This window comes from Solanum pennellii, chromosome 3 (genome assembly GCF_001406875.1).
Source record: "Solanum pennellii chromosome 3, SPENNV200".
NCBI lineage: Eukaryota > Viridiplantae > Streptophyta > Magnoliopsida > Solanales > Solanaceae > Solanum > Solanum pennellii.
Genome location: NC_028639.1, coordinates 58,537,102 through 58,562,938, shown reverse-complemented (window position 1 = coordinate 58,562,938; position 25,837 = coordinate 58,537,102). Strand labels below are relative to the sequence as shown.

Below are 25,837 nucleotides of genomic sequence, written 5' to 3'. Positions count from 1 at the left end.
ATGAATTAGGGGGGGGGGGGGGGGGGGGTCCCATTTACAAGGACAGAAAATAGACTATTTTTATACATACCTCAATCTACTTCATCCATTTGCTGCCAAATCCCATTTGACTAAGAGTATTAAGAAGGGTAGGCCAATTCACATGGTCATAAGCTTTCTGAATATCCAATTTGCACATTAGACCAAGCGCTCCTCCTTTCATTCTTGAGTCGATGCATTCACTAGCAATGAGTGGTGCATCATTGATTTGCCTCCCCTTTACAAAAGCCAATTGATGTTTGTTGATCAACATCGACACCACCTTTTTTTAACCTTTCAACCAACAATCTAGCTATGATCTTGTGGACTCCCCCACCAGGCTGATTGGCCTAAAATCATTCAACTTTGATGCTCCAGGTTTCTTTGGGATTAAAGCGATAAAAGTTGCATTAAAACTCTTCTAAAAAATCTGATTAGAGTGAAAATTGATTTGTATTGATGATGTCTTCCTTCAACAGGGCCCAAAAAGTCTAGAATATGCAATCGGATATCTATCAGGACCCGGGCTTTCTCCTTTGCACATAAGTTCAAACATACCCTTATCTTTTCTTCCTCAAAAGGTCTCTGCAGCCTTACTTTTTCTTCTTCAGTGATCATTGTAGCCTCCTACAGACTCAACTCAGGTCTCCATTGTTCTGCCTCCTTGTATAGGTTTTTATAGAAATTATGCACGTCCTCTTTGATCACAACTTGATCCTTAGCAATATCTCCATCCACTTCCAATTGGTCTATATAGTTAAATCTTTTATGAGAAGTTGCAATTCTGTGGAAAAATCGTCTGTTCTTGTTACGTTGTTTTAGCAATTGGATTCTTGGTCTTTACTTTCAAGCTAATTCTTCCTTTCTTGCCACATCTTCAAATTCCATGCCATATGTGTCTTTTGCAGCAGTTCATCATCCGCAAGGGGCCTTTGTTCCTGAATTGTTTCCCAATTAGAAATTTGATTGAGAATATTTTCCTTCCTTTGTTTCCAGAACACTTATTATTTTTGCTCCACACCTTAAGCTTTACTTTCAACATTTTAAACTTTTTCCGCCAAAATATAACATGGTGTGCCGGTCACACCAATCTTTCACCTTCTCTATGAAACACTTCACCTCTAACCAACATGTTTCAACTTTAAAATAAGACTTTTTCCACACTTCATCTACGCGGGACAATTTTGGGAAGACTACTTTGAATTATATGTGTAAAATTCTCCCCCCACTCTGCACAATATAGAGATCTGTCAATTCTAGAAGCACAAATATTATTCTCTCCCTTTTTTCAGGTGAAAAAGCCTCCACAAAAAGGAAGATCAATCATTTCATTTCTTCAATGCAGGATGAAAATTCTGACATAGCACCGGTCAGTCTGTGATAATTTGTTCTTTTTGGATATCTAGTGACAGTGAAGTCACCACACACTACACAAGGCCCGTTAATGTTATGCTTCAGCTGTAACATTTCTTGCCATAACACTCTCCTATTTATTCTGTTGCAGTCTGCATATACTACTGCACTGAGATACCAACTGAAATCATCATTTACTCCTGAAAATGTTCCAGTTATACTTTGGTTTCCATTCAGAAACAACTCCCCCTCCAGATTCTCCTATCCCAAAGTATTAAGATCCTACCACTACTCCCTTGAGCTCCTTCATTTACACCCCATCCATTTGTTACTCCAAATGCTTTGTAAAATACTATCTATTGATCCCTCTAATTTTGTATCAGCCTCCCACTGCTTTAATAATTTCCTCATTATCCCCCTCTTGCTCTCTCCATTTAACCCCCTTACATTCCAAGACAGATTTTTCTCTCATGATTGCTTGAGAGTTAGAATTCTCCCACTGGATCTTGGCTCTCTATACTTGAAATTCATATCGAAGAATAAATTTCTGATTTCTTACGGGACTATGTTGTTCTCCTTTGTAACTTTCAGACCTTCCCCCAGCCCATTCTCCTTATCCCTCTCATCAAGTTTCATCAATGAAGCATGTTCTTCCCCTCCTACACCCCTTAAGATCAACTCCAAATAGTTGGCTCAAATTTAACATGTTCGCGTGAACCCATTCAATTGCATTTGCTTCCATATCTTCCCCTACTGAACTGATGTCAATCTGGAGTGGAACTGGTTCTGACTCTGCGTACATGATTTCCAAAGTGTTTGGAAAATCTGTCTCCTCCTCTCTTTGATTTTGACTTTCGATAACCTCGTCAATTATCAAAATCTCCCCATGATTTTGTTTTTCTAACGTATCCTTGTTTGTTTTCTTTTTCCGCCTACACCACCCTTCTTTCTTTCCCTTCATGCAAAGCTCAACCTCCTAATTTGACATCAAAATTGACAAAATTACTCACCTCCAAGTTGTTTTGCACCTCGAATAGCTTCAGCCAATTCTGTGAATGCATTTTAAACTATATTGGGCTTGAATAAATAGCTTCAAAGAGTGGCTGAAGGTTGTGTTGTATTTAGACCAATGAGCTTCTTAGAAGTGAGCCTAATAGAGTTTGGCCCATCAGGAATTAAATCCATTCCCATTCTTAAATCTGACCCACATGTGGGCCCGGCAAATTCAAAGAACACTCATGCCCAGGCGCATGTCTACTGCTCCCAGCTATTCCTTACCCTTTTCTTGATATATTGATATCCGATATATTTTCCCCTTCTGCAGATCCTCTATTGTTGTGCAAAGTCATTGTCCTCTTGTCAAAACCGTGAAAAGATCTGAACCCCAGTTCCCTCTCTCCTCTTTGGTTCAAAATCTCCTCCTCTTTCTTCTTCTGGTTGAGTGTCGGCAGCTCACACCAAATCGGAAGTGAGTATACGAAGTCTCCGTCAACCACTTTAATTTCCGACGAGATTCTATCCCTCGGTCCCTTTACCCTGATCCGAGCCCATCTTAGATGATTTTCAGCTCGATTTCTTCTTCATTTTCCAACCAACCTCCACATCTATCCCCCATCTCTTTCATTACCTTAGAATTCCATAACTGCAATGGAAGGCCCAATACTCTGGATCCAAAACACTTGAATCTGAAGGATTCCTGCAACGCACCTATCATCGGCGACCACCATTCAAGGTTCAGGTTTTGCCCTTGTCTCCTCCAATCACCCATAAGGATATGCTTCGCATCTCTTCTCGAATGGAATTCAAACAGGAAAAGAAAACCATTCATATCATACACTTGTAAATTGGGAATTTCTCTCTAGGTTGGCTTGCTCATCTCCTGACATAATTCCGGATAATCCTCTACACCAACAGTGAATCTTCCCACCAAGCATCTGCATGACAGAGCATTTTCCTTGTGTGTGCTTTCCTTCATCAAAGGCTTGTCTTCAGTCAGTTGATTCCATTTACTTCTTGTAATAGCCTCTTTGTAATTTGCGTTTCCAGTAAAGGGTTTATTTAGCCGAACTCTTGGTGTGATAGCTACACCTTTTGTACTTGATTTTTCATTAATAAACTCCTCTACATTTTCAGCAAGTCTCCCCCATACTTCATTGAAATTGTTTTCTGGAATAATAATAACTGACCTGCTATGACATTTGACTGCAATGATTGAAATAAATCTACCATATTTATTGAAATTCTGTGTGCAATAAACGTGGGTACAAATATCTCTACATCTCCACGATATAAAGCTCTGCCCTATGTTGCCAGAAGCTTAATGAAATCTCTTGCACAACTATATAAATGCAGCCTTGCTTAGAATCATCCTTCTCACCGAGTCTAGTACTTTCCACCCAGTCGGACTGTATTCATGATGCAGAATGGGACCTCATAAGGTCATAACATTTCCCTCCCATTCGAAAAAAAATCCTGTTTTCCATCTCGGGGAAAGAAACAGATGGAGGAGAAGAGAGAGAAATGAAAAAGCCGCAAAACTCCGGTGGTGAAAGACAACCAGAGAGGAATTCAAAAGCCCTGAGGGGACGACTTCTAAATTTTCTTTTTGAAAATTGTGCCTGAGTGCATTTTTTTCACCCCTGCATCTTCATTAAACCTTCTTGCACTTTTTCTTAAAAACTACTTCTGTTCTGCCCCAAGTTGAACAGGGATTTCTCATTTCACTTTTCTTTTTAAAAGGCAAAAAGTTCGACCTGTAAATAACAGTTAATCCTTCTGTTTCTGGTCCTTTGCATTGACATAAATTTATTTGACTAAGAAATTATGCTAGTAATTGCAAATTATTGGACTTAGTACATTGAAATATATCTGATATCAAACAAGTTGAACTTAAACATGTGATATACAGTAGTAACAATTTAACATCTTTTGTCCTTGTCTTCTATGGTTGGCGGGAGTTTGAGTCCTTAAGTTCGAATTATAGCATAAAATCCCAATTAATTTTAACATTTTTAGGGTCTCTTAAAAAAAGTGACAAGCAATACTGGTGTATTTAGAATGACGGAAACTGTCCTAGAAAATGCTTTTTAGGAATATAAGTGATGTCCTACTTATTTTCTAGTGTTTGGTAAGTAAGCAAAAATATTTTTGAATGAAGAAGTAAGAAAAAATATATTATCACAAGACCAATTATATATAATCTAGCAAAATACTATGGAAGTAGGAGGGATTGGAGTCTAGGGCCTCAGAGGCGGTGGTATGAGTGATGGTCAAGGGGTGGAGGTGGGGGTGAGGTCATTGGGTGGGTTCGAAGGAGACAATGAACTCGTTTTCCCTTTATCCATTAAGGAAGTCCTTTTACTTCTTTTCCTAGAGGACATGTTATCCAAAATGTTATTCCAAAATTTTGTCCAAACAAACATGGGAAAATTGGAAAATGTTATTCTCCATACCAAACACACCCTTAAGTTCTCTATTTTGTTCCTGAGTTTCTAAACTCATGCTGTTAGTACGTCTGACAACCAGATTGTTTTAACATAAGGACGAAAAAGAAAGTAACTTTTGCCTTAGTCATCAAAGGTGTCCCTTTGGGCCGGCCTCAACTCAGGATGCAATACTCTGCAATGGGTTGTGTTTTGGCCTTGTAACTTACATTCAGAACAGTACTAGGACGATAGTTGTAGTGTTATTTCACAACATCTTTATGAATAATTCCCATAGCCTCAGCCTTAATTTCCATTCTCACAGACTCTGAGAAACTAGAATAGGTCCACCTGAACCTGGACTCTAGCACAACTAGGGCTGGTTCTATTAATGGTGGCCAAATCTAAGTGAAGAGGTTTACCCGCAACTGAGGCTAATGTGAATAAAAGTTCTTTTATAAATAATGTAGGCAAAAAGATTAGGAAACAAGATTTATGCCATACCCTGTGTAGTTTATCCAAAGACTCTCAAAGTCGAATTATAGATCAGTAGGCGCATCTAAATATCTGATAAGCTATACTTTCTTATCCTTCATGTAGTATGCATGTTTGGACAACAAATTGGCGAAGTCCTCCAGAAGAGCACATCTAATTAGTATGTGCTTGTTGTGCAAAACTCTTATGTAACAAGTACTATTGATACACACTACACATGTATTCCTTTCCTTATATCTTTTATATCAGGCTAGCCGTACAAAAACTTACCAACCACTGCATATCGTAAGTATTCGATAATGTTCGTACGAGTAACTTCAGCCTCTGTTCATTAATCTACTGGAACACCATTGTCATATTCAACCTGTCTCAATAGAATAGGCTCAATAGTAGTATTTGCAGGTAAAGCAGACTGATTCAGATTGTTTGGATTCAATAAAGTACCATAATTAGTAACGAGGTTGGGGATTGAGAATCTGTAGGAAACTTTACATTAGGATTTTGGGAAGTGGAAGAAGTAACTGTCATTTGAGTGGAGGAAAGTGAAGGAAAATAAGGTTGGAAATCAGGGTATGGCCCACCACCGGGATCGGAGGAGTGGTGGCCAGCGGCAGATGCATAAGTAAAGTTAGGTCAAAACAGTGGGTGTGGGGATGAGAGAGAAAAGAACATTTCTCTCTCATATGACAGTCTTACAACATCCACATTACAACCAAATGAAAAACCCTACTTGATCTTTACTTGAGAACTCCTATATTAGTGGATAGCAACAAAACAAGCAAGCTTATGGTACTCTTCTATGTGGCAAAACAATTCTTTGCTCAGTGTGAGTGTCATAGTTCTTGAACATTACCCTTCATTTTGCATTTATTGGCTTGATACTTTTTGTGAATCTGGGGTAATCCGTTTGGTGAGGCATAGGGATTCCAGGGATGCAAGAATTCATTGTCAACACGTGACTATGAGCAAGAAAAATGGTGCTCTACTCTCTTGGTAGATTTAAGTCAAGTTTGCTGATTAACAAAGCTCTGAACTTATAATTGATATCCTTCAACTGTTGTTTTTCTGGGGTTCTTTGTTTTTGCTCGAGACAAGCAATGGTTCAAGTGTGGGGGAGTTTGATAAGTCACATTGATATGTGTGTTAATGCTTCTTCTCATATAAGATTGTTGAGTTTTGAGTATTATATGTCGTAATTCCTCACTATTTATGTTGTTTTGATGATAGGTGTGCAATGAAGGAGACAAGGAGAAAATACACAAGATTCAAGCGAAAGAAATGCAAGAAATGAAAAGGAATTAGTTGAAGAAACATTGGGATGCAAAACAACCCGGATCGTTCCAGCAATCAAGTTTTGACCGCTGCGACACTACTTCAGGAATTTGTAAACCAGCCATGACCATCGCAGTGGTGAAGTTTTGGTCCTCACGACGGTGCGACAGAATGCAGAATTTCAGCTCATTTATTTTAGCTTTGAGCGAGAGGGATATAAAAAGGGATTTTTGGAGGAAGCTAGGGTGGAGGGGACAGAACACATCTTTTGTATGAAAAGAGAGAAAATGAACACAAAATTCCAAGTTTTGATGATAGTTTGAAGATTTATCACAAGTTTCTTCTTAGTTTTGATTCATCTTCTCTTCTCGTCTCTTGAATTATGAACTTGTTAATGTTTAATTTAACAATGGTTGATTTTTCTCAACGTATGGAGCAAACTTTTTGTAGTCGAGTTAAGATGAAACCTATGGTTTAAATAGCGATTACTTTTTGTCTTTTTCTCATGTGTTCACTTGATTTCTTGAGGCGATATTAAATTATTAATCGCAAGAGATGATTGAGTTTCTCCATTGTTTAATTCGTTGTCAGACGTTCTACGGTTGTATATTAATTCTATTGCAAGAAAGAATTAGTAACTCAACTCTAGAAGTGTCACAAAGATATTTGAAAGAAACCAACATTTGTCGATCAATAGGGAATCATTGAATACTATTCTTCGTGTTTTATAATTTTTGTTTCTTTCTTTTCATTGTATATCCGAAGGGAGTATGATTATTAGAAGGGACAAGAAGGATTGAAAGTATTCGTAAGAACCGTTCATACTGTACGAAGGCTGGTGAAAGGTGAACAAAATCACTAATTTTAACAGGTGGATTCGTGACATGGCTCATTCATCCCCTCTAAATTATATTTGTCTACTTGAGGTGTGCCATTACTCTTCATTAATTAAATAACTTATTTAACAATCAAACTTCCTCAACTATCGGAATTCTCAAATAGTAATTAATCACTCTCAATTAGCATAAAATTATCCTAATCCTCGTGGGTTCGGCAATCTTTTATACTATCTTTGACAAGCACGAGCTTTAGTTTTATATACTGGTTTTGCGCTTGCCAAAATGAATCCAGGTGAATTGTATATCAGCCTTTCCAAATATGAAATACTAATTTCCCTACACATTTCTAAAATCCTTCTCTTACTTTTCATGGATTTGATAAGTAATAAAGGCCATAGCTTCTTACCTCTGTCAGGCTGAATGTATGAGAAATGTTGACTGTAATCAAACCCTTAGACAACCAAGCTAGAAGCTCCTTCAGAGAATCTCCAAGCACATTGGGTTGATGTATCTTATAGCTTCCCCAATATAGTCCGTGAATTGTCCAGTTCTGTAAAACAAAAATTGTAGAAAAAATTATGCTATTACTATACAAGGAAAACAAATATGCTTTCTACTTTTTCTTTTGGTTTGTGAGGGAGGTAAACAGAGATTGAAAAAAAGTAAGAAAAGGGTGACGGATAAACAGAGATAAAAAGTAAGAAAAGTCAATTGTTACTCATGTTGCTTGTATTATTAGTCTCCTGGATAGTTGGAAGTAGCTAGTTCATATAATGAAACAAAAGGTGGAGAGACCTCTGATGCAATTATTTAGGAACAACATGTCTTAGAAGAAAGCAGTTACTATTATATGTCTTGCTATCCTCTTGTGACAATACTGTGAATTTCGACACTTAAGATTCTTCCAGATTGCGAAATGTTATGCTATTAGCATGTTTCAACATAGTAGATGTGGTCTGAATTATGGCACAGTCTATATTGTGAACATGAACTTTAACCTACTTGTATTGAAACCAATCAGTGGTGCAAGGAGCTAGTCGTGCCCAGAACATGCTTAACTCAACTTAGCAGCCTTGGACATTTCTAATTCAGAGCTACACAATTTGACCAGCAGATCATCTCATTTGGGGCATGTACATGTAAGATGAATATACAGGATAAGATCTGATGCTCCAATCTTCAACCCCATGATCAATCCTAAGAGATTAAACTTGGAAATTGGCTGCTATAAGAAATTATTCTCATCTTCTTCCATCTTTCTACGTCTTGCTACACCCTTCTCCACTGTCCCATTCTGCTCTAGTTCTTTCTTCGTGCAACCCTTTTCTCCAAACATTCTTTCAGTATTCTCCCACTCCCACTCCCACTCCCGCAAGCCCTAAACCTCAATAAAGATCATAATCACTGATTCTTGCTGAAGCATTCAACCTTAATACTATGGAAAAACTTCAGAATCTGTTTCTCTCATCTATCTTTTTCTTCACCTAATAAAAGTTGCCTAAGTTTGGGCATGTGCAAAGGAGGTGCTGACACCCCAGTAAGGAGGTGCAAGAGGCCGGTTGTAGGGGGTATCCGGAGGGGTAGAGGTGGCCAAAGAAGTATTAGAAAGAGATTATTAGACAGGACTTGGCGCTGCTTCATATCGCCGAGGACATGAATCTAGACAGAAAGGAGTGGAGGTCATGCATTAGGGTAAAAGGTTAGTAGGGATGAGTGTTGTCTTGTCGTGCGTTGGTTTAGGCTTGGTAGTATATGTCTTAGTACTAATCGTACCCTTGTGGTTCTTGCCATATGTTGTGTATTGTGTTTCAATTATCACATATTACACTGTTGTTATTGTATCTTTCTGGTAGACTTTACACTGCCTTTCTTATTAACGATCATGCTTTCTTCATTGTTTTCTTTTTTTTTATTGGGTTTGATGCACTTAAGCCAAAGGTCTTTTGAAACAACCTCTCTACCTCCTCGAGGTAGTGGTAAGATCCGCGTACACTCTACCCTCCTCAAACCCCACTTCGTAGGATTTCACTGGGTATGTTGTTGTATTAGAAGTTGCCTAGGAGCTAAAGCAACCTATTTCCATGTCCAACATCACCTCTAGCCCAACTGTAATTTAGAGGGTGTTTGGCGAAGATTATAAGGTGGTCAAAATGGCTTGTAAGCACATTGCTTATTTGGATCTAGTAAACACTCAAACAAATTAAATCAGCAAAAGCCATAAGTTGGTCACTCCCAACTTATGGCTTTTTAGATTATAAGCACTTTCGATTTGAGGTTTGACCAAGCGTTTTTTCTATTTTATTTCTAAATATTCTTTAAAATTCTCAAATACCTTATTGAAAACAAAAAGTCCTACCTTCCTTTCCATTCCATATTTGTCATGCAGACTTTTTCTTAAAAATATAATTTTACATTTCTAACTTTTTGTGAAATCGCTAGAGTATTTTTGTCATTTTAACAAAATAACAATTTTAACAACACCTTTTTACCAAACACATCTACAGCTTATTATCAGTTTGAACACTAATCCAAACATGTAATTGCTTATATATCAAATCAGTTTTAGCACTTAAAATTGTTTTTCAGCACTTAGATACCAATCAGATAATCCAAACAGATTCTTAGTACTCGGAAAAAAAGTTTTGTTTTGTGGGCAAATTATGTTGGTCGAAGCCCATTTTATTGATATCAGAAAAAAGTTTCTAGCCTTTTTTGCCTTATATATTTTGTGGGTCGTTGCAGTAGTAGGTTTAATAATAGTTGCTTTGCATATTTGTTCTTCATTTATTCACCATTTTGGTTCTAATTATGCATGTGCCCTTTTTAACAAGTAACATCGTCAGTTGCCTGTTAAATCTTGATTCTACCATTCGACCAAAATTATCTAGAAGAGTAATTTGAATCATAAAAGCAATCAGGCAGACCAAATCAAGCACATACTAATAGTAATTATTTATTTCAGCTTCAAGCAAATCAGATCTGGCTTGATTCTCTCACAAATCTTACTCCAAACTTGTAACACTAAGCATCATGACTAGATAGGTGTCTTCTACGCTGCACATAATGAGACAAACTTGTGTGGATCTAAGAATAACGCAATCTATGCATGTATCATTGTATCGTTAGAAGATCTTTACTTGGAAATGAAAATACTCAACAAATTGCTGCACTAGTAACCAACAATGGTAGCTGAAGCACATATAAAGTTGAATCACATGCAAAGGCAAGTCTGGTAACAATAATTCACAGGCTTCACAAGTTCAAACTTAATCCAAGATATAGCATGTAGCCTACAAACAGAATTAAACAACAAACTCCAATAGTTATTACTACTATTTTGAAAATGGAACTCCAATAATTATTTAATAGCCTTTTCAACCCTTTAACATGTGTCTCCAATATACCTGCTTCACACACTACATAACCATCAAGACCATTTTCACTACTGCTCTCAACCCATTCAATTTCAAGACAACAAAGATGGGAGTTACAGATTTCACAATTTAACATTACGGAATTTAAGAAGCCTTCTCGACTCCAAAGTAATCTAACATAGGACATCAATTTGCAGTGGAAGAGGAATTTCATTAACTGAACAGGGATACATCTTGGTAAGATACTAACAATGTAGAGTAATACATTTCTATTGAGCACTAACATTTCTTGTACAATTTACTGCATTACAAGTAAAGAACCAAATTGGTAATCGGGAAAACAGTTAGGGTGTTTAAAGGACATACCTTCACCAACGCAATGTTGGCTGGGATGACAGGTACTTCCCCACTTGCAAATCCAATAACCAGAATTTGTGCCCCCCAATTTAATAGCTTTAAGCTATCTTTTGTAAGTTTCCCCCCGACTGGATCATACAAGACATCGACCCCTTTGAGCTTTCTTGACTTCAGGAAGCCCTTGACACTTTCGATGACATTTGCACTGCTCAAGTCTACTGCATGATCAACACCTAAAGACTTCAAAAACTGCACCTTTTCATTTCCCCTAAGATTCAACAGACAAGCAAGGATAATTTTAGTACAAAAACTTAAATCAACTTTCTTGTATACATAAGAATCTACAAGTACCTAGCCACTGCAATAACTGTTGCTCCACAAACCTTCCCAATTTGTACCGCCGAAAGCCCAACGCCTCCAGCTGCTCCAAGCACCAGTAAAACCTATATAACAGGATAACCAACAGATATCGCATGCTTTCAGGTGTGTAAATAAATCATGTAACAAACTGGCATGACCCTTTTCTCCCCAAAAACCAAAGGAAGGTGACCTACCTGTTTGGGACGCAGCTGCGCTCTATGCACCAGTGCCACATGTGATGTCCCATATGCAACAGGAAGTGCACCAGCTGCAACTAGATCACACCCATCAGGTACTTGAAACCTTCAATTCCAAAACAAACTTAAGACACTTTTTGAACCGTTGAATCAAAACAAAAAAAGGAACATCTAGTTTGTCTCATATACAAAGACCAACCTAGTACACTTCCCATTTTTAGTGTATTTGAACTATACGCATCAATTACCACGCACAAACTACACTATTTCCAATTGTTCAATCAATTAATTAAGTTAAATTGGACTACATAACTCATCCATATCCATTCTGCTCTATTGGGCCCATTTCATTTCACTACTAATCGGGATCATTAAAAAACTGGTAAATAAAGCTTTCTACATTCGCACCGCTTAAAATAAACAATAAACCAGAAGAGAATAAGGAATAACTTACAAGTCGGATTCATCGGCGACGATGAATTGAGCGAATGAGCCAAGGGCAACAAAAGAGCAAACGAGGTCTCCAATTTTGAACTTAGTGACATTAGGGCCAACGGCTTCAACAACGCCGGAGTAATCGGAGCCAGGGATGAAGGGTAACGGAGGTTTCTCTTGGTATTTGCCAAGGACTTGGAGATAATTTGCGAAATTCAAGCTGGTGGCTTTGATTCGAACTCTAACGGAGGTTGGCGATTCCAAATTAGGTATAGGGTGGGATGTTGAGAGATCGAGTGACGAATTCTCCGAGGCATTTGGTGGCAGAGTTGGGTCGCCCAGTTTTCTTACAAGTAGAGCTTCCATTTCTTACCAGTAATCGTGTCTTATGCACTCCAGATACCCTTTTTGTACTTGAGGTGTGTTCACTGTGAAAAATTAAAGCTGTTGATGTGACATGCCTCTAATGCTAAAAATAATATTTATTTATTTTCCTCAAATTTTTCACAAAGTATATATATTTATCTTATTTTAAATTAATGTGTAACATGATAAAGTCAATAAATTAAAAGAAAACGATTCTATTAATTCTAAGCTTTTACTCTATGCATAGGAAAAGACATCCGTCTACTTTCAAATCTTTTGCAACTCCTAAATCCTAATTAACAGATAGGCCTTTTGTATCTCCTAGGTCAACTACTGCTTGCCCCCATTAATTAGCATTTGAATTAGTTAGTAGGCATAATACATAAATGTGTCTTTTAATTTGACTTTAAATTATATTTATGTCCTTCAATTTTGAGTGTGCATAATTAAACACTTAAATTTATATAAAGTTGAACAAATGGACACACATATCCTACATATCATTTTTTGTCCTACGTGGTGTCTTGTGTGTATTGTGTCGTGTAGGACTCATGTGTTTATTTATTTTAAAGTTGGATAACTATAGTGTCTGTTTGTGCATTATGAAAATTGGAGGTTAAAGTTAAAATTTAAAATCAAATTTAGAATCTAATATATGTATTATGCCTAACTGGTAATCAACAATTAAAAATTAGAAATATAAGAAAGATGAGATGTCACTCCCAGATTATTTCTGGAAAATGAATAACAACAATGATCAATTGCCATCAAGCTTTGAGGTATGTTTCCTGACTAGCAAATCTATCTCTTTTTTCATTTTCCTTTTAAGCGTATTTTTATTATAAACCTTAAATTTTTTTGTAGAATAAAATAATATTTCTACGATATATATTTAGATTGCTTAAAAACGGTAGTATGATTCGTAGACAATTTTTTTACATCTCACCTTTACAGAATATCAAATTTGATTATATGAGATTTTGTCTAATTGCACATGTCACGAGCACTTAATACTTGATTTACCATAACTAAGAAGGTATGATATTTCATGGTAACTTTTTATACTTGTAAAAGCTTCCTAATTTGTTTAAAATATTTCATTGAGATTCCGAGGAATAAATATACTAACCTCAATCTACAGCTTTACATTCAACTTCCCCCCACAAAAAATGAATTAGGATATGCAACCAGTCAGTAATAGTTCACCATTATATCTCAGAATCAAATTGCAGAGAGAAGGGCAGCCTAAAATGAAATACGAATACAATAGACACAACCAAAATCATGTTTAAATAATAGTTCAAGGTTAAAGAACTGAAAACCAAAAGTACATCTAGTTTTATATTTCGTGAAAGAAAAAGCCCCTTGTCCCCTCATCTCTTTAAGAAAAAAAGAAAAAAACACTTTCAACAGTGAACATATGTATAAAACACAACCAAAAAAAAAAATTTGGTCACACACCAAAGTCTGAGAAGATACTCAGAATAGTTACAAAAATAAATCAACATGGAGGAGTGGCAAACTTTCAGACACAAACACAATCTGTTAACTAAGCAGAGTCAACTCATACCACAAACCCTATAATCACTAACAAAAATTTCAAAAAAAAAAGACAAAGATCTCTAATCTATAATTCTAATGAATCTATATATACAAGGAACTGTTCAGAATCAGGATAATGTTAATTCGATGAGTAAAAAGGAGAAAGGATTTGAAATCGAAGAAATACTTATCTGTTAAGTAACCAAAATCGGCGAGTACACACACAGTTATATGTGAAACCCTAACTCTGCAATACAAACGCTTTTGCAGCAATAAATAGAAAGAAGAAATTCAGAAGGAAAGGGAAATGAGATGAGGAGTTTTAAGAAATTGAAAGGAATATAAAGGGGTAAGGGGTAAGTGATGGTTGCACTAGTCAATGCCTAAAAAAATGTTTATCAGAAATCTCATATTCGAGTCTCCTTAGTAACCAGACAGCAGGTGGAAAACAAAAAGAAACAAAGAAAGATAACAGATCAAATCTCTGGAAATCGCTAGATTAAGCCATTTCAACAGTTCAACTTCAACAAGCACGTCCCAGTGGATAACTTGTATTAAAATGTGACAACCAAACATATATAAAAAAAATTATCAGTACACACACCAAACCAGCTAATATGTAACACGTTATTTTCATAGAATCCTTCATCAGTAACCATAAGTTATTGACAAATCCATGACGAGTTCATCAAAAAAGAAAAGCAGTAACTTTGAGAAATATGACGAGCACCATCGATATTTTTTAAGAGTCCAAGCAACATAGACGGTGGAATAATGGGAAGGAAGATCCCAAACAAAGCACACATGATGGCCGACAGTTTCATGCAGATGTTGAAGTAGAATATAAGTTCTCCACTATTATATTGTATAGAAAAATGATGTCATTTTGCATTGAAGTTAGTGCAGTGTGAGGGCATGGGGATTGGGTAGAGTTGGAGAAGGGGACCACTCAACCTTTCACTTGAACCTTCACCTTCACCAATCAAATGAAGCACAAACCCAATGGAATACTAATTCTCAACATTAGCCACAAAATTCTTCTGGGCAACCTATTATCTTTGTTTTTTTTAAAAAAAAAAAAATCTCTGTTACAAATGAGAAATGCCATTATTAAACAGTACATAAGAAACCAAATGAATACCACCACTAACTGCAGCTTTTTACTCCTCCTAGAGCCTCAATATTTGCTCCCCGACCCTAGTGACTCAAACTCACAACTGGTTAAACATGGAGAGTGCCCTCACATTTCTTCCTCAAAAGGAAATATGAATCATAAGCAAATAGGTTCAACACAAAAAACCTCATCTTAGTAATCAGATACATGGTGTTGGTGGGATGTGATAGGTATCACATGGATTTAGTCAAGGTGCGCGAAAGCTAGCCTGAACACACACGCTCATAAAAATAAATTAATTAAAAGAACACCAACTAGGCTTGTGGGAAGGGGAGGGATCAATAATGCATCATATTATAATAGAGAATAAGTTTTAAAATGCTTACAAAGCAAAGTAAATGAAAAAAAAATGAAGGCATGAAGATTGCATGTAAAAGGGTCAGGGGATCACCCTACAGACAGAATCTATTGGTACTTCCTAGACAAATAATGCCAGACACAACCTTATAATACACTATATATAAAAAATTTATAATCATGGAAAATTATCTCAAAACTAAAGCTGATTTCCTAAATCAGGATTTAAACCATGAGGTCCCCCCTCCATAATTGGCAAAATTAATTGGTACCAGTCATTGTATATAGCATGACCTAACTACTTATAAATAAATTAATATAGTACTAAGTGTTTGGAAAGGGACTAAAGCATTTCATTAATGCAAAAAAATATAACATAAAAATTGTACTTGCCACAAGCTACTTGCCATGTAAAAAATTGAACCAATGTATATCAATGAGGTCATCCTCATTGCCCAAGAAAAAGGGAGAAAAACATGGTGTTCATCACGTTTTGCTGTCTTCACAGCCATGCAAATATATTTAAAACCAAGAAACACATCTACTACAAACTTCAACTGATATATGTGTTGCAAATGAAAGAAAATATATGAATTCATAAATACTAAATACTAATCCCCTAAAACAGATTTCAAGTATGTAATTACAGTTCGCAAGAGCCATGTAAAGCATCTTTTGGGAAAGGCTTAATCTGTGCCAGAGATATGTGTGACATAAAACATATCTCTGTGGAGAAAAAAGGGAGATTCCTATAGCAAGTAAGTAGGTGGATCTGTACTGCATTTCCTCATCAGTTTAGACAGAACATGTAAAACATATTGCAAGGAGCGGATATAACGTTACAGTTGTGACAGCAAACAAATGGTTATAGATGTTTCAGTATAACTGTATAAGACATGAAAAACATAGCCAAGAAACACATCTACTACAAACTTCAACTGATATATGTGTTGCAAATGAAAGAAAATATATGAATTCGTAAATACTATATACTAATCTCCTAAAACAGATTTCAAGTATGTAATTACAGTTCGCAAGAGCCATGTAAAGCATCTTTTGGGAAAGGCTTAATCTGTGCCAGAGATATGTGTGACATCAAACATATCTCTGTAGAGAAAAAAAGGGGATTCCTATAGCAAGTAAGTAGGTGGATCTGTACTGCATTTCCTCATCAGTTTAGACAGAACATGTAAAACATATTGCAAGGAGCGGATATAACGTTACAGTTGTGACAGCAAACAAATGATTATAGATGTTTCAGTATAACTGTATAAGACATGAAAAACATAGCCAAGAAACAAATCTACTACAAACTTCAACTGATATATGTGTTGCAAATGAAAGAAAATATATGAATTCGTAAATACTAAATACTAATCCCCTAAAACAGATTTCAAGTATGTAATTACAGTTCGCAAGAGCCATGTAAAGCATCTTTTGGGAAAGGCTTAATCTCTGCCAGAGATATGTGTGACATCAAACATATCTCTGTAGAGAAAAAAAGGCGATTCCTATAGCAAGTAAGTAGGTGGATCTGTACTGAATTTCCTCATCAGTTTAGACAGAACATGTAAAACATATTGCAAGGAGCGGATATAACGTTACAGTTGTTACAGCAAACAAATGATTATAGATGTTTCAGTATAACTGTATAAGACATGAAAAACATAGCCATATGAAGATTCTAATAATTAGGAATAACCGAGATGTACAATGGCGGTAGAGACCAGGACGAACAGACTAAGAAGGTATGATATTTCATGGTAACTTTTTATACTTGTAAAAGCTTTCTAAATTGTTTAAAATATTTCATTGAGATTCCAAGGAATAAATATAATAACCTCAATCTACAGCTTTACATTCAACTTCCCCCACAAAAAATAAATTAGGATATGCAACCAGTCAGTAATAGTTCACCATTATATCTCAGAATCAAATTGCAGAGAGTAAAGGCAGCCTAAAATGAAATACGAATACAATAGACACAACCAAAATCATGTTTAAATAATAGTTCAAGTTTAAAGAACTGAAAACCAAAAGTACATCTAGTTTTATATTTCGTGAAAGAAAAAGCCCCTTGTCCCCTCATCTCTTTAAGAAAAAAAAAACACTTTCAACAGTGAACTTATGTATAAATCACAACCAAAAAAAAAAAAAAACTTTTTTGGTCACACACCAAAGTATGAGAAGATACTCAGAATAGTTACAAAAATAAATCAACATGGAAGAGTGGCAAACTTTCAGACACAAACACAATCTGTTAACTAAGCAGAGTCAACTCATACCACAAACCCTATAATCACTAACAAAAATTTCAAAAAAAAAGACAAAGATCTCTAATCTACCATTCTAATGAATCTATATACACAAGGAACTGTTCAGAATCAGGATAATTTTAATTCGATGAGTAAAAAAGAGAAAGGATGAGAAATCGAAGAAATACTTATCTGTTAATTAACCAAAATCGGCGAATAGTTATATGTGAAACCCTAACTCTGCAATACAAACGCTTTTGCAGCAATAAATAGAAATTCAGAAGGAAAGGGAAATGAGATGAGGAGTTTTAAGAAATTGACAGTATAAAGGGGTAAGTGATGGTTGCACTAAATACGGAGAAGATGAAAATGAAAATGAAAAATGCCTAAAAAAATGTTTTTTTTAAGTCAGTATAAAAAGTCGAGTTATTATTACAAGTATTTTCCTAGCATTTGCCTTATAATTTTTAAATTTTAAAAATTAAATTTTTAAATATTTTTTTTGATTATATAATTTGATCTTTAAATATTTTTGAATTTCGAAAAACTAGGTCAGACCTATTTTTGGATTATTAGCACTTCCATTCATAATTTTTTTTTTTGAAATATAGATTTTTTTTTGGCTATTTTTGTCATTGATTAGTTGGTGTCAATTGGAGAATATTAATTATTGTGCTAGCCAAATGCTACGTACAGTGTAGCATAATTAAATCGGACAAAATATGCTTTTTTTAAGATGCTTTTCGTTTTGTTCTAAATTTTTGTGGTAAAAGTTACGCCTTTTTCGTACTTAAAAAATAAAAAAGATAGATTATTACCTTTTTTAAGATTCCAAAATTGCTCTATCCAACTTGCAACATTTCCCTTTGTCCCTGCTTCTTGATCCCTTTTTACTACTAATGTTGTTGGTATAATACTAACTATTACGACTACGATAATAAATTTCGTATAATTTCATAAATAGATTTGAAGACGAAAGAGAATAAGATATACATATATATATACATATACACATTGTGATTCTTGAGTTGATTCGTTAATGTTTATATTTCAGAATGACCCTATTTTTTAGTCATAATTTTTATAAATCTTTTAAAGCAAATATTTTTGTTTTAAACTGATTTCCTGACAAAGCAAAGATGAGTTTTGAAAAAGTGGTTTAACCAAGATTTAAGCAAAAGTATTTTTTAGTTAAAGAATCTTTCAGATAGAGTTAAAAACGTATTTTTTTATTATATCACTTGATGTATTCAGTGCAAAGATGAGTAACTGTTTTTCTTATGTTTTAGTAACTTCGCTCCTTTATATCTTTACACTCAGTTGAGTATATATCAATATTTACTGTAATTCTTTCATTGAGTTATTTGTTATTCAGTTATATTGTATGTATACTCTTACATTCAATGTATTAATGTCATTCGACCTGCACTTTTTAATGATGCACATACATGTTCTTAGCATCCTCAACAAGAGTGTATAAACCACTTCGTCTACTCATCAGATTTTGAGTGAGATTTCCTTACTTTTGGATGACTCTAGTTTTATGAGTTTTCAATAGTAATTCTCTTGAGGAGTCGTCGATTTTTTCTCGACACTCGTTTGTGTACGATGGAGGCTTCATAGATGGACAGTTTTGGAGAGTCTTTCGGTTTCACACGTTTTATTTAAAACTTATGTAACTTATTGCATTGTTGATTTAGCATTTCTTTCAGTTTGATGTTTGTGTATGCATGAGTTAGTCTTCTCCTTTTAATCAGCCAGAATGAGGTTCGTTTGGGGCCATCGATGATTCTTGAGTGTTGTCCATGCTAGGGTATAGGCTTGCGTGATGACAAACCCAATAATTTTCTTAATTGTTTTTGTTCATTATTTGGATGTGTTACTCAATCAATTCTTTTCCATTAATGAATCTAAAGTTCGATCATTCTAACCTTCAATTTTGATTTTAATTTTGAGTTACTAACAAAATTTTTAAATTGATGCAAAATAAGTTATGGTGAAAAGTGTATGGTTTGAATATTAGAGTTGGCTTGGTGGTAAAAATTCGGTGAGGACAGAGACCTGATACTGAAGGTGAGTCACTACCAGTGTTACTTGGTCTGTTGAAGAGAAAATACAGAATATACGAAAGATAAAAAAAAAGTAAAAATAAATAAGAATAAAAGAAAACATACATAATTTATTTTTAAAATATAGAAAACTAATATGAAATAAAAGAATATTTATAAAGTTAAAGTTTTAATTATCTTTTTACCTCTCACTTTCTTAAAGAGAATGAACCACATTGTAACATCTCGCAACTAGAAACGACTAGAAAAGAGTTTAAAATCTGGAAATATTTATTTGTGGAAAGAATAAGAAAAATCTGAAATATTGACTAAGTTAGGAAAGCGAGTTTTGATCATTTTCAAACGACCATAGCTCCTAGATCAGAATTAGTAAGAAGTAGTTCAAGATATAGTTGGAAAGACCTTTGAATAATCTTTCCAACGCCGCCGAGTTTGCGAGATTTCAATATTGTATGAGTGATATATGCTTTCATGAAAGTTGGGTTGTCGGATTAAGGAAAGTCCAATCCGGATTTGGGGAGGGCAAAGTTGTCTTTTCCTTGCCTAATTTAATTAATTCATTTTTAGGAATTTATTGGAGTAGAAACTAAATTTAGTTCGGTTTGAAAAAAGAGGAATTACGCTTAGGGCTTGGAGAAGAGAGAAAAAGAAGAGGAAGGTATAGAGAAGTCAAGGATTCGCTAAGAACGTCAAGCTTTGTCAGTGGAATTCGTCGGGGGTGATCCCTATAAAGGTATGTGAGATCATTTGGTATTAGGTCAGTTCACCCACACACCAAACTTTTTTCGATTTAGTTGTTGGTGAGTTATTTACATGTTAATATGTGAAGCTTTTGAAGAACATTATCAAATTCTTGTTGGTGGAGTTGTTGAATGCCTAATGTCGATTTGATTCGTGTTTTCGAGTTATTTTGAGTTAAATCTATTGGGTATTGAGGGTACTAATGATCCTAAGTGTTTGGAGAAAGAATCATAGAAGTTTAGAGGGTTTAGAGATGAAAAATGAGAAAAGTCGAGAACACCTAGGTACAAGGGTTAGGTTGTCGTGCCAGCCAGAGCGCCCCAACTTTGCCTCTGAAGTTTGGGCCCTGGCGTCTTACGCCTCTCATAGACATTAAAGTATCATACTTTTTAGATTATCACTTAAGTTAAGCTAGTGGATCCACTAAGTTAAGTAAGGTCCTATACCGATGGAAAGGCATAAGATGGTCCTCGGCAGCGCGATGTAAAATTTTGTACCATCACTTAGGCTCATAGTGATTGTTGTCAGTTAGAGAATCTCCAACAGTAGTTATATTACTTTAAATGAGTAAAATTAAGTTTGTTATTGCTTTATATTTAATGAACTAGGATTGTTTTCAGTTGCTTTAAAGTTTAATATATATATATATATATATATATATATATATATATATATATATCGCATGTGTTTTTCGAGTTCGCGTTCCTTCTTACTCTTTTCAAGCTTAAGTTGTTTTAGCATTCACACTCGCATACTCGTACATTCAATATACTGATGTCAGTTGGCCTGCATCATGTTAGGATGCAGATGCAGGTAACTAGGATCAACATTCGACGTACCGTTGATCTAGTGCACAACTCAAAGTCAGTTCGTGAGCCTCCATTGATTTCGGAGGTCATTTTTATCATTTATTTACTCTTTTAGTTTTTTGCTTTTAAGATGATTGGGGGTCCTGTGCCAAAANTATATTGAGTTGAGTATCCATGAGTTGAGCAGAGCCAAGACTCCTTTTCAAGCTTAAGTTGTTTTAGCATTCCACCTCGCATACTCGTATATTCAATGCACTGATGCCAGTTGGCCTGAATCGTTTTATGATGCACACGCAGGTAACTAGGATCAGCATCCAGCGTACCGTTGATCTAGTGAGCAGCTCAGAGCCAGTTGGTGAGTCTGCCTTCATTCAGGAGGACATGTTTATCATTCAGTTATTGTTTTAGTTTTCAGTTGTTAGGATGGTTAGGGGTCCTGTTGTTGGGTTTTATTTGCCCTAAATTTCTTACTATAAATAGGTTTTTCCTTTTAGGAAAAGGTTTTGGATTGACTAATCCTTTTCTTGTAGGAAAAGGTTCAGGACTCTATAAATAGAGGAATGTTCCTTCTAACTTAATTAGCATTCACAATGTAGTCTTAAGGGTTTTGAGAGTTTTGGTTAGAGGGAGAATTTGTGGGTCACAAGCTTGATACGTTATCACTTGTGTGAACCTCCCATGTATTCCGAGTGAATTGGTTGAGGTTGTTTCCCTCTGTATTTTGTACTCTCATATTTATAGTGAATTGCTCATCTCCTTTGTGGACGTAGGTCGATTGACCGAACCACGTTAAATCTCTGTGTCTTTTGGTATATTTCTCGTTGTCTTCTTACTTGTGATCTTTTGAGGTTTGCATTGCTAGCTTCCGCGTTTACACCTGCTTATTTCCGATCCTAACCAGGCCCAACATCCCTCTTTATTTTAGAGGCTTCATAGACCGATAGTATTAGTTTCTTTAGTTTTTTCATTATACTTGTAAACGATTAAGACTTGAGTTGCCATTTTGGCTAAGTATATATGTTAAGTTATTTCTTGAGTTATCTCTTGTGATAAAGTCTTTCACTGAGTTAAGAAAGTCAGACCAAGGGTTCGCTTGGGGTCAGCAATGGTCTTCGAGTGTCAGTCGCAACCAAGGTGTAGGCTCGGAGAGTGACACACATCTTCTTTGCAACCTCAACATTTAAGGAGCAAATAATTTTGTTTTAAAATAGACAAAGGGGGTGATGCAACTTCCATAAACTATAAGTGTGCAGTGAGAATTCAAATATTTTTTAAGTAAAGGGCGGGGGAGGGGTGGGGGGGAAGAGAGAGAGTTTTTGATTGTGTTCTCTAAATTTCATATCAATAGTTATTTTTTAAAAAGCGTGCAAACTTCAAAATGAACAAATAAAAATAGTGAAGGAAGAGAGTAAGTACAAACATTATTAATATTATGGATCGGGTGGAAAAGATTTGTTGTCCGCGACTTGGGGCTCACACTTCGAGTTAGCCTCCACACCATGTTTGAGTGATTACTAGATTCAGAGGCTAAATTACTTGTGATGGACGTGCGACGCAACTGAAGGCAAATAGGAGTTTGCGACGTCTCTCACGGTGTGGACGTCTTACACCGCAATGAGGTCTGCACTTTAAATGTGCAATTGAGAATCCAATCAATTATAAGTGTGAAATTGAGAATTCAATATATCACTTATTGATTAATTAACATATCTCATAATTCTTGTTAAAATTTATTTTTCATATTTATCTTATTTTACATTTGTGTATTATTATTTCATAATTTTTCTACTTTGTATATTGTTTTACGTATTATCTTGTAGAATTAGAAAGAAAAAAAAAGGTAACACCAACATTTTTGTAAGATTAGAAAAAATATTTATTATATTATATATATTTTTTTCTCTCTAAAAAAAATAAATATTCCCTTTAAAATATGAATATGTTTATTCTAATTTAATAAAAATAAAAATTATTTTTTTTATAGTAGATATTTATATTAGTTGCTTTCTATAAAGTAAAGTATAATATTAATATAATTAAAAGTATATGGGTATTTTTAATTTTTCGTAATTCGACTTTCAAAAGAGATTTTAGTAAAAAGATCAATCAAAAGCAGTTTGCTTTTCAAAAACATTTTTTCAAATAAATTATCCAAACAAAAATTGTTTTTGAAAAACCACAATTTTCTGAAAAACTATTTCTAAAAAATAATTCTAAAAATAAACAATTTTGAATCGCAATATCAAGCAGACTCTTAGAGCATGAAAGTGAAAGGTTACAAGAATAATGATTATAAAAGCGGAGGTTATGGAAGTTATGATCATCTTTATAATGAGGAAAATAGTGGAGATAATGGGTGAGTAACTTCTTGATGTAGTGGACATCCACACTATAATATTTTATAACAATTATGTATTAATCATCATATCTTCATATATTACTAAAAGTGAGAAGCATTAAAGTGCAAAGTTGGATTATCTTTTTCTCTCCACGTTAAATTAAAATGTTGTAAATTATTCATATATATATATATATATATATATATATATGTATGTATGTATATATATATATTTTGAACATTGATAAAGTTGTATTTTTCAGCATTAAGTACATGGTGGCCACCTTCAAAAATTTACAGTCCTAACCAAAATTATATGCTCCCTAGTAATTCTATAATTTGATCTACATCTTCTATACATAGTTGTTTACACCAAAAAAAGTAAAGATACCTAACAATTCCATTTTACTTTGTGAATGGAATTATATCTATCTTCAAAACATCTTCATATTATTATTATTATTATTATTATTATTATTATTATTATTAATAAAAGTGAGAAGCACCAAAGTGCAAGTTGGATTACCTTTTTGCCACTACACTAAATTAAAATGTTGGAAATTATTTATATNATGGTGGCCACCTTCAAAAATTTGCAGTCCTAACCAAAATTATTAGCTCCCTAGTAATTCTATAATTTGATCTACACCAAAAAAAGTAGATACCAAACAATTCCATTTTACTTTGAGAAGCACCAAAGTGCAAGTTGGATTACCTTTTTGCCTCTACACTAAATTAAAATGTTAGAAATTATTTATATTAATTAATTATTAGCTACTAATTCAACACAAAAGTTAATTTTTTTATTCATTAGTTATGAGTTACACCTCCCCCAATATTGTATTTAAGCATTTTTCAGATTTTTAAGTATCAAAATCAGTTTTCTAAGCATCAAGATATTTTTTAGTTTTCTAGACGTATATTTAATTTAATTGAATTGAATGGTACAACTGATGCATGAAATCTCTTTAGTTAGGTTTATGAATAGTTAACTTTACTAAATCTATATATATAAATAAATTGTAATCTATTATCATTTCTTTACTTTTTATCCCCTGTATATACTTCTTGATATTTATTGTATTTATTTTTCTTTAATATATTTTTTTTCTTGATTTGTTTTTGCTAATTATTAATTCTTATTTATTTTTCTTTTGTTTCAGATTTTTACCTAAGATTCAGGTAAGTAATAGGTATATCTTTGTTTTACAAAAATATAATGTTATTAGTAGGAAAATAGTGATATGTATGACATATTTTTGTAGTATAAATGATATAGACTTTAGATTCATACAAAATTATTATTTCTTTGAGTGGATGCTACACCCAACATTTTTTAAATAAGATATTTTAAATATTTCAACCATTTATATTAAGTTTCTTAGTCGTGAGCATAGATCGATTATATTATATTTTGTAATATGATTATATTTAAATAATTTAATGAATAGTTTCCAGAAAGGACTCATAATCTTGAATCAAACAAAGAAATTTGTACATGCAATTGGAGTTTTATATATCGATTAAATTTTCTAATGTCACTTATTATTAACTATCTCCATCACAAATAAATGTATCCCATGAAATTGACAATGATACACTATCCACATTAAAGAAACATATGTTGATCCAAATTTGTATAACATGAAATACGACTTTTATTCGGCGACAATTTCTTGATATGCATGTGGTTACAGTTTCTTACACAAGATACAAATTTTAAGATGTGTGAAACACTTGCAAACATAATCAACAATACTTATGTCACATATAAACTATTTGTTTGTTGAAATATTAAAAAAAATAATAAGAGACATATTGTACTAAGTATAAGATATATAGAATTATATAAGAAAAATATCACATATACACAATTAAATTGATTGTGTATAACAACAAACAATTATACTTCTTTTTCAAAATTTAGTTACTAAATATTACTTGCAAGTTTTATGTAACGACCTGTTTAGTCGTTTTGAGCAGCAGATTTTATTTCTGGAAAAACTGTGTGAGTCGACGGAACCCACGACGGACCGTCATGGGCACGACGGGCCGTCGAGGGGGTCTCGTTCCAAAAGACTTAGACTTCTGAAATTTGGGTACTGAAATCGACTCTCTGAACTT

At 34.3% G+C, this 25,837-nt stretch overlaps 1 protein-coding gene across 4 annotated transcripts in view; it reads right to left on the bottom strand.

The window, feature by feature from the left end:
- LOC107014461 (quinone oxidoreductase-like protein 2 homolog) overlaps positions 1–18,131 on the bottom strand; it is a 22,243-nt gene extending 4,112 nt beyond the window's left edge. Inside the window, exons 1-6 of one of the 4 annotated variants that reach the window (XM_015214383.2) lie at positions 17,949–18,131; positions 12,142–12,543; positions 11,685–11,793; positions 11,482–11,573; positions 11,140–11,398; positions 7,806–7,949 (exon numbers count right to left, since the gene is read on the bottom strand). In XM_015214383.2, the coding sequence (XP_015069869.1) occupies positions 7,806–7,949; positions 11,140–11,398; positions 11,482–11,573; positions 11,685–11,793; positions 12,142–12,488 (951 nt within the window). In that variant the 5' untranslated portion in view covers positions 12,489–12,543; positions 17,949–18,131. The other 3 variants (XM_015214380.2, XM_015214382.2, XM_015214381.2) reach the window with 3 other exon arrangements.
- Positions 18,132–25,837: the final 7,706 nt, after the last annotated feature.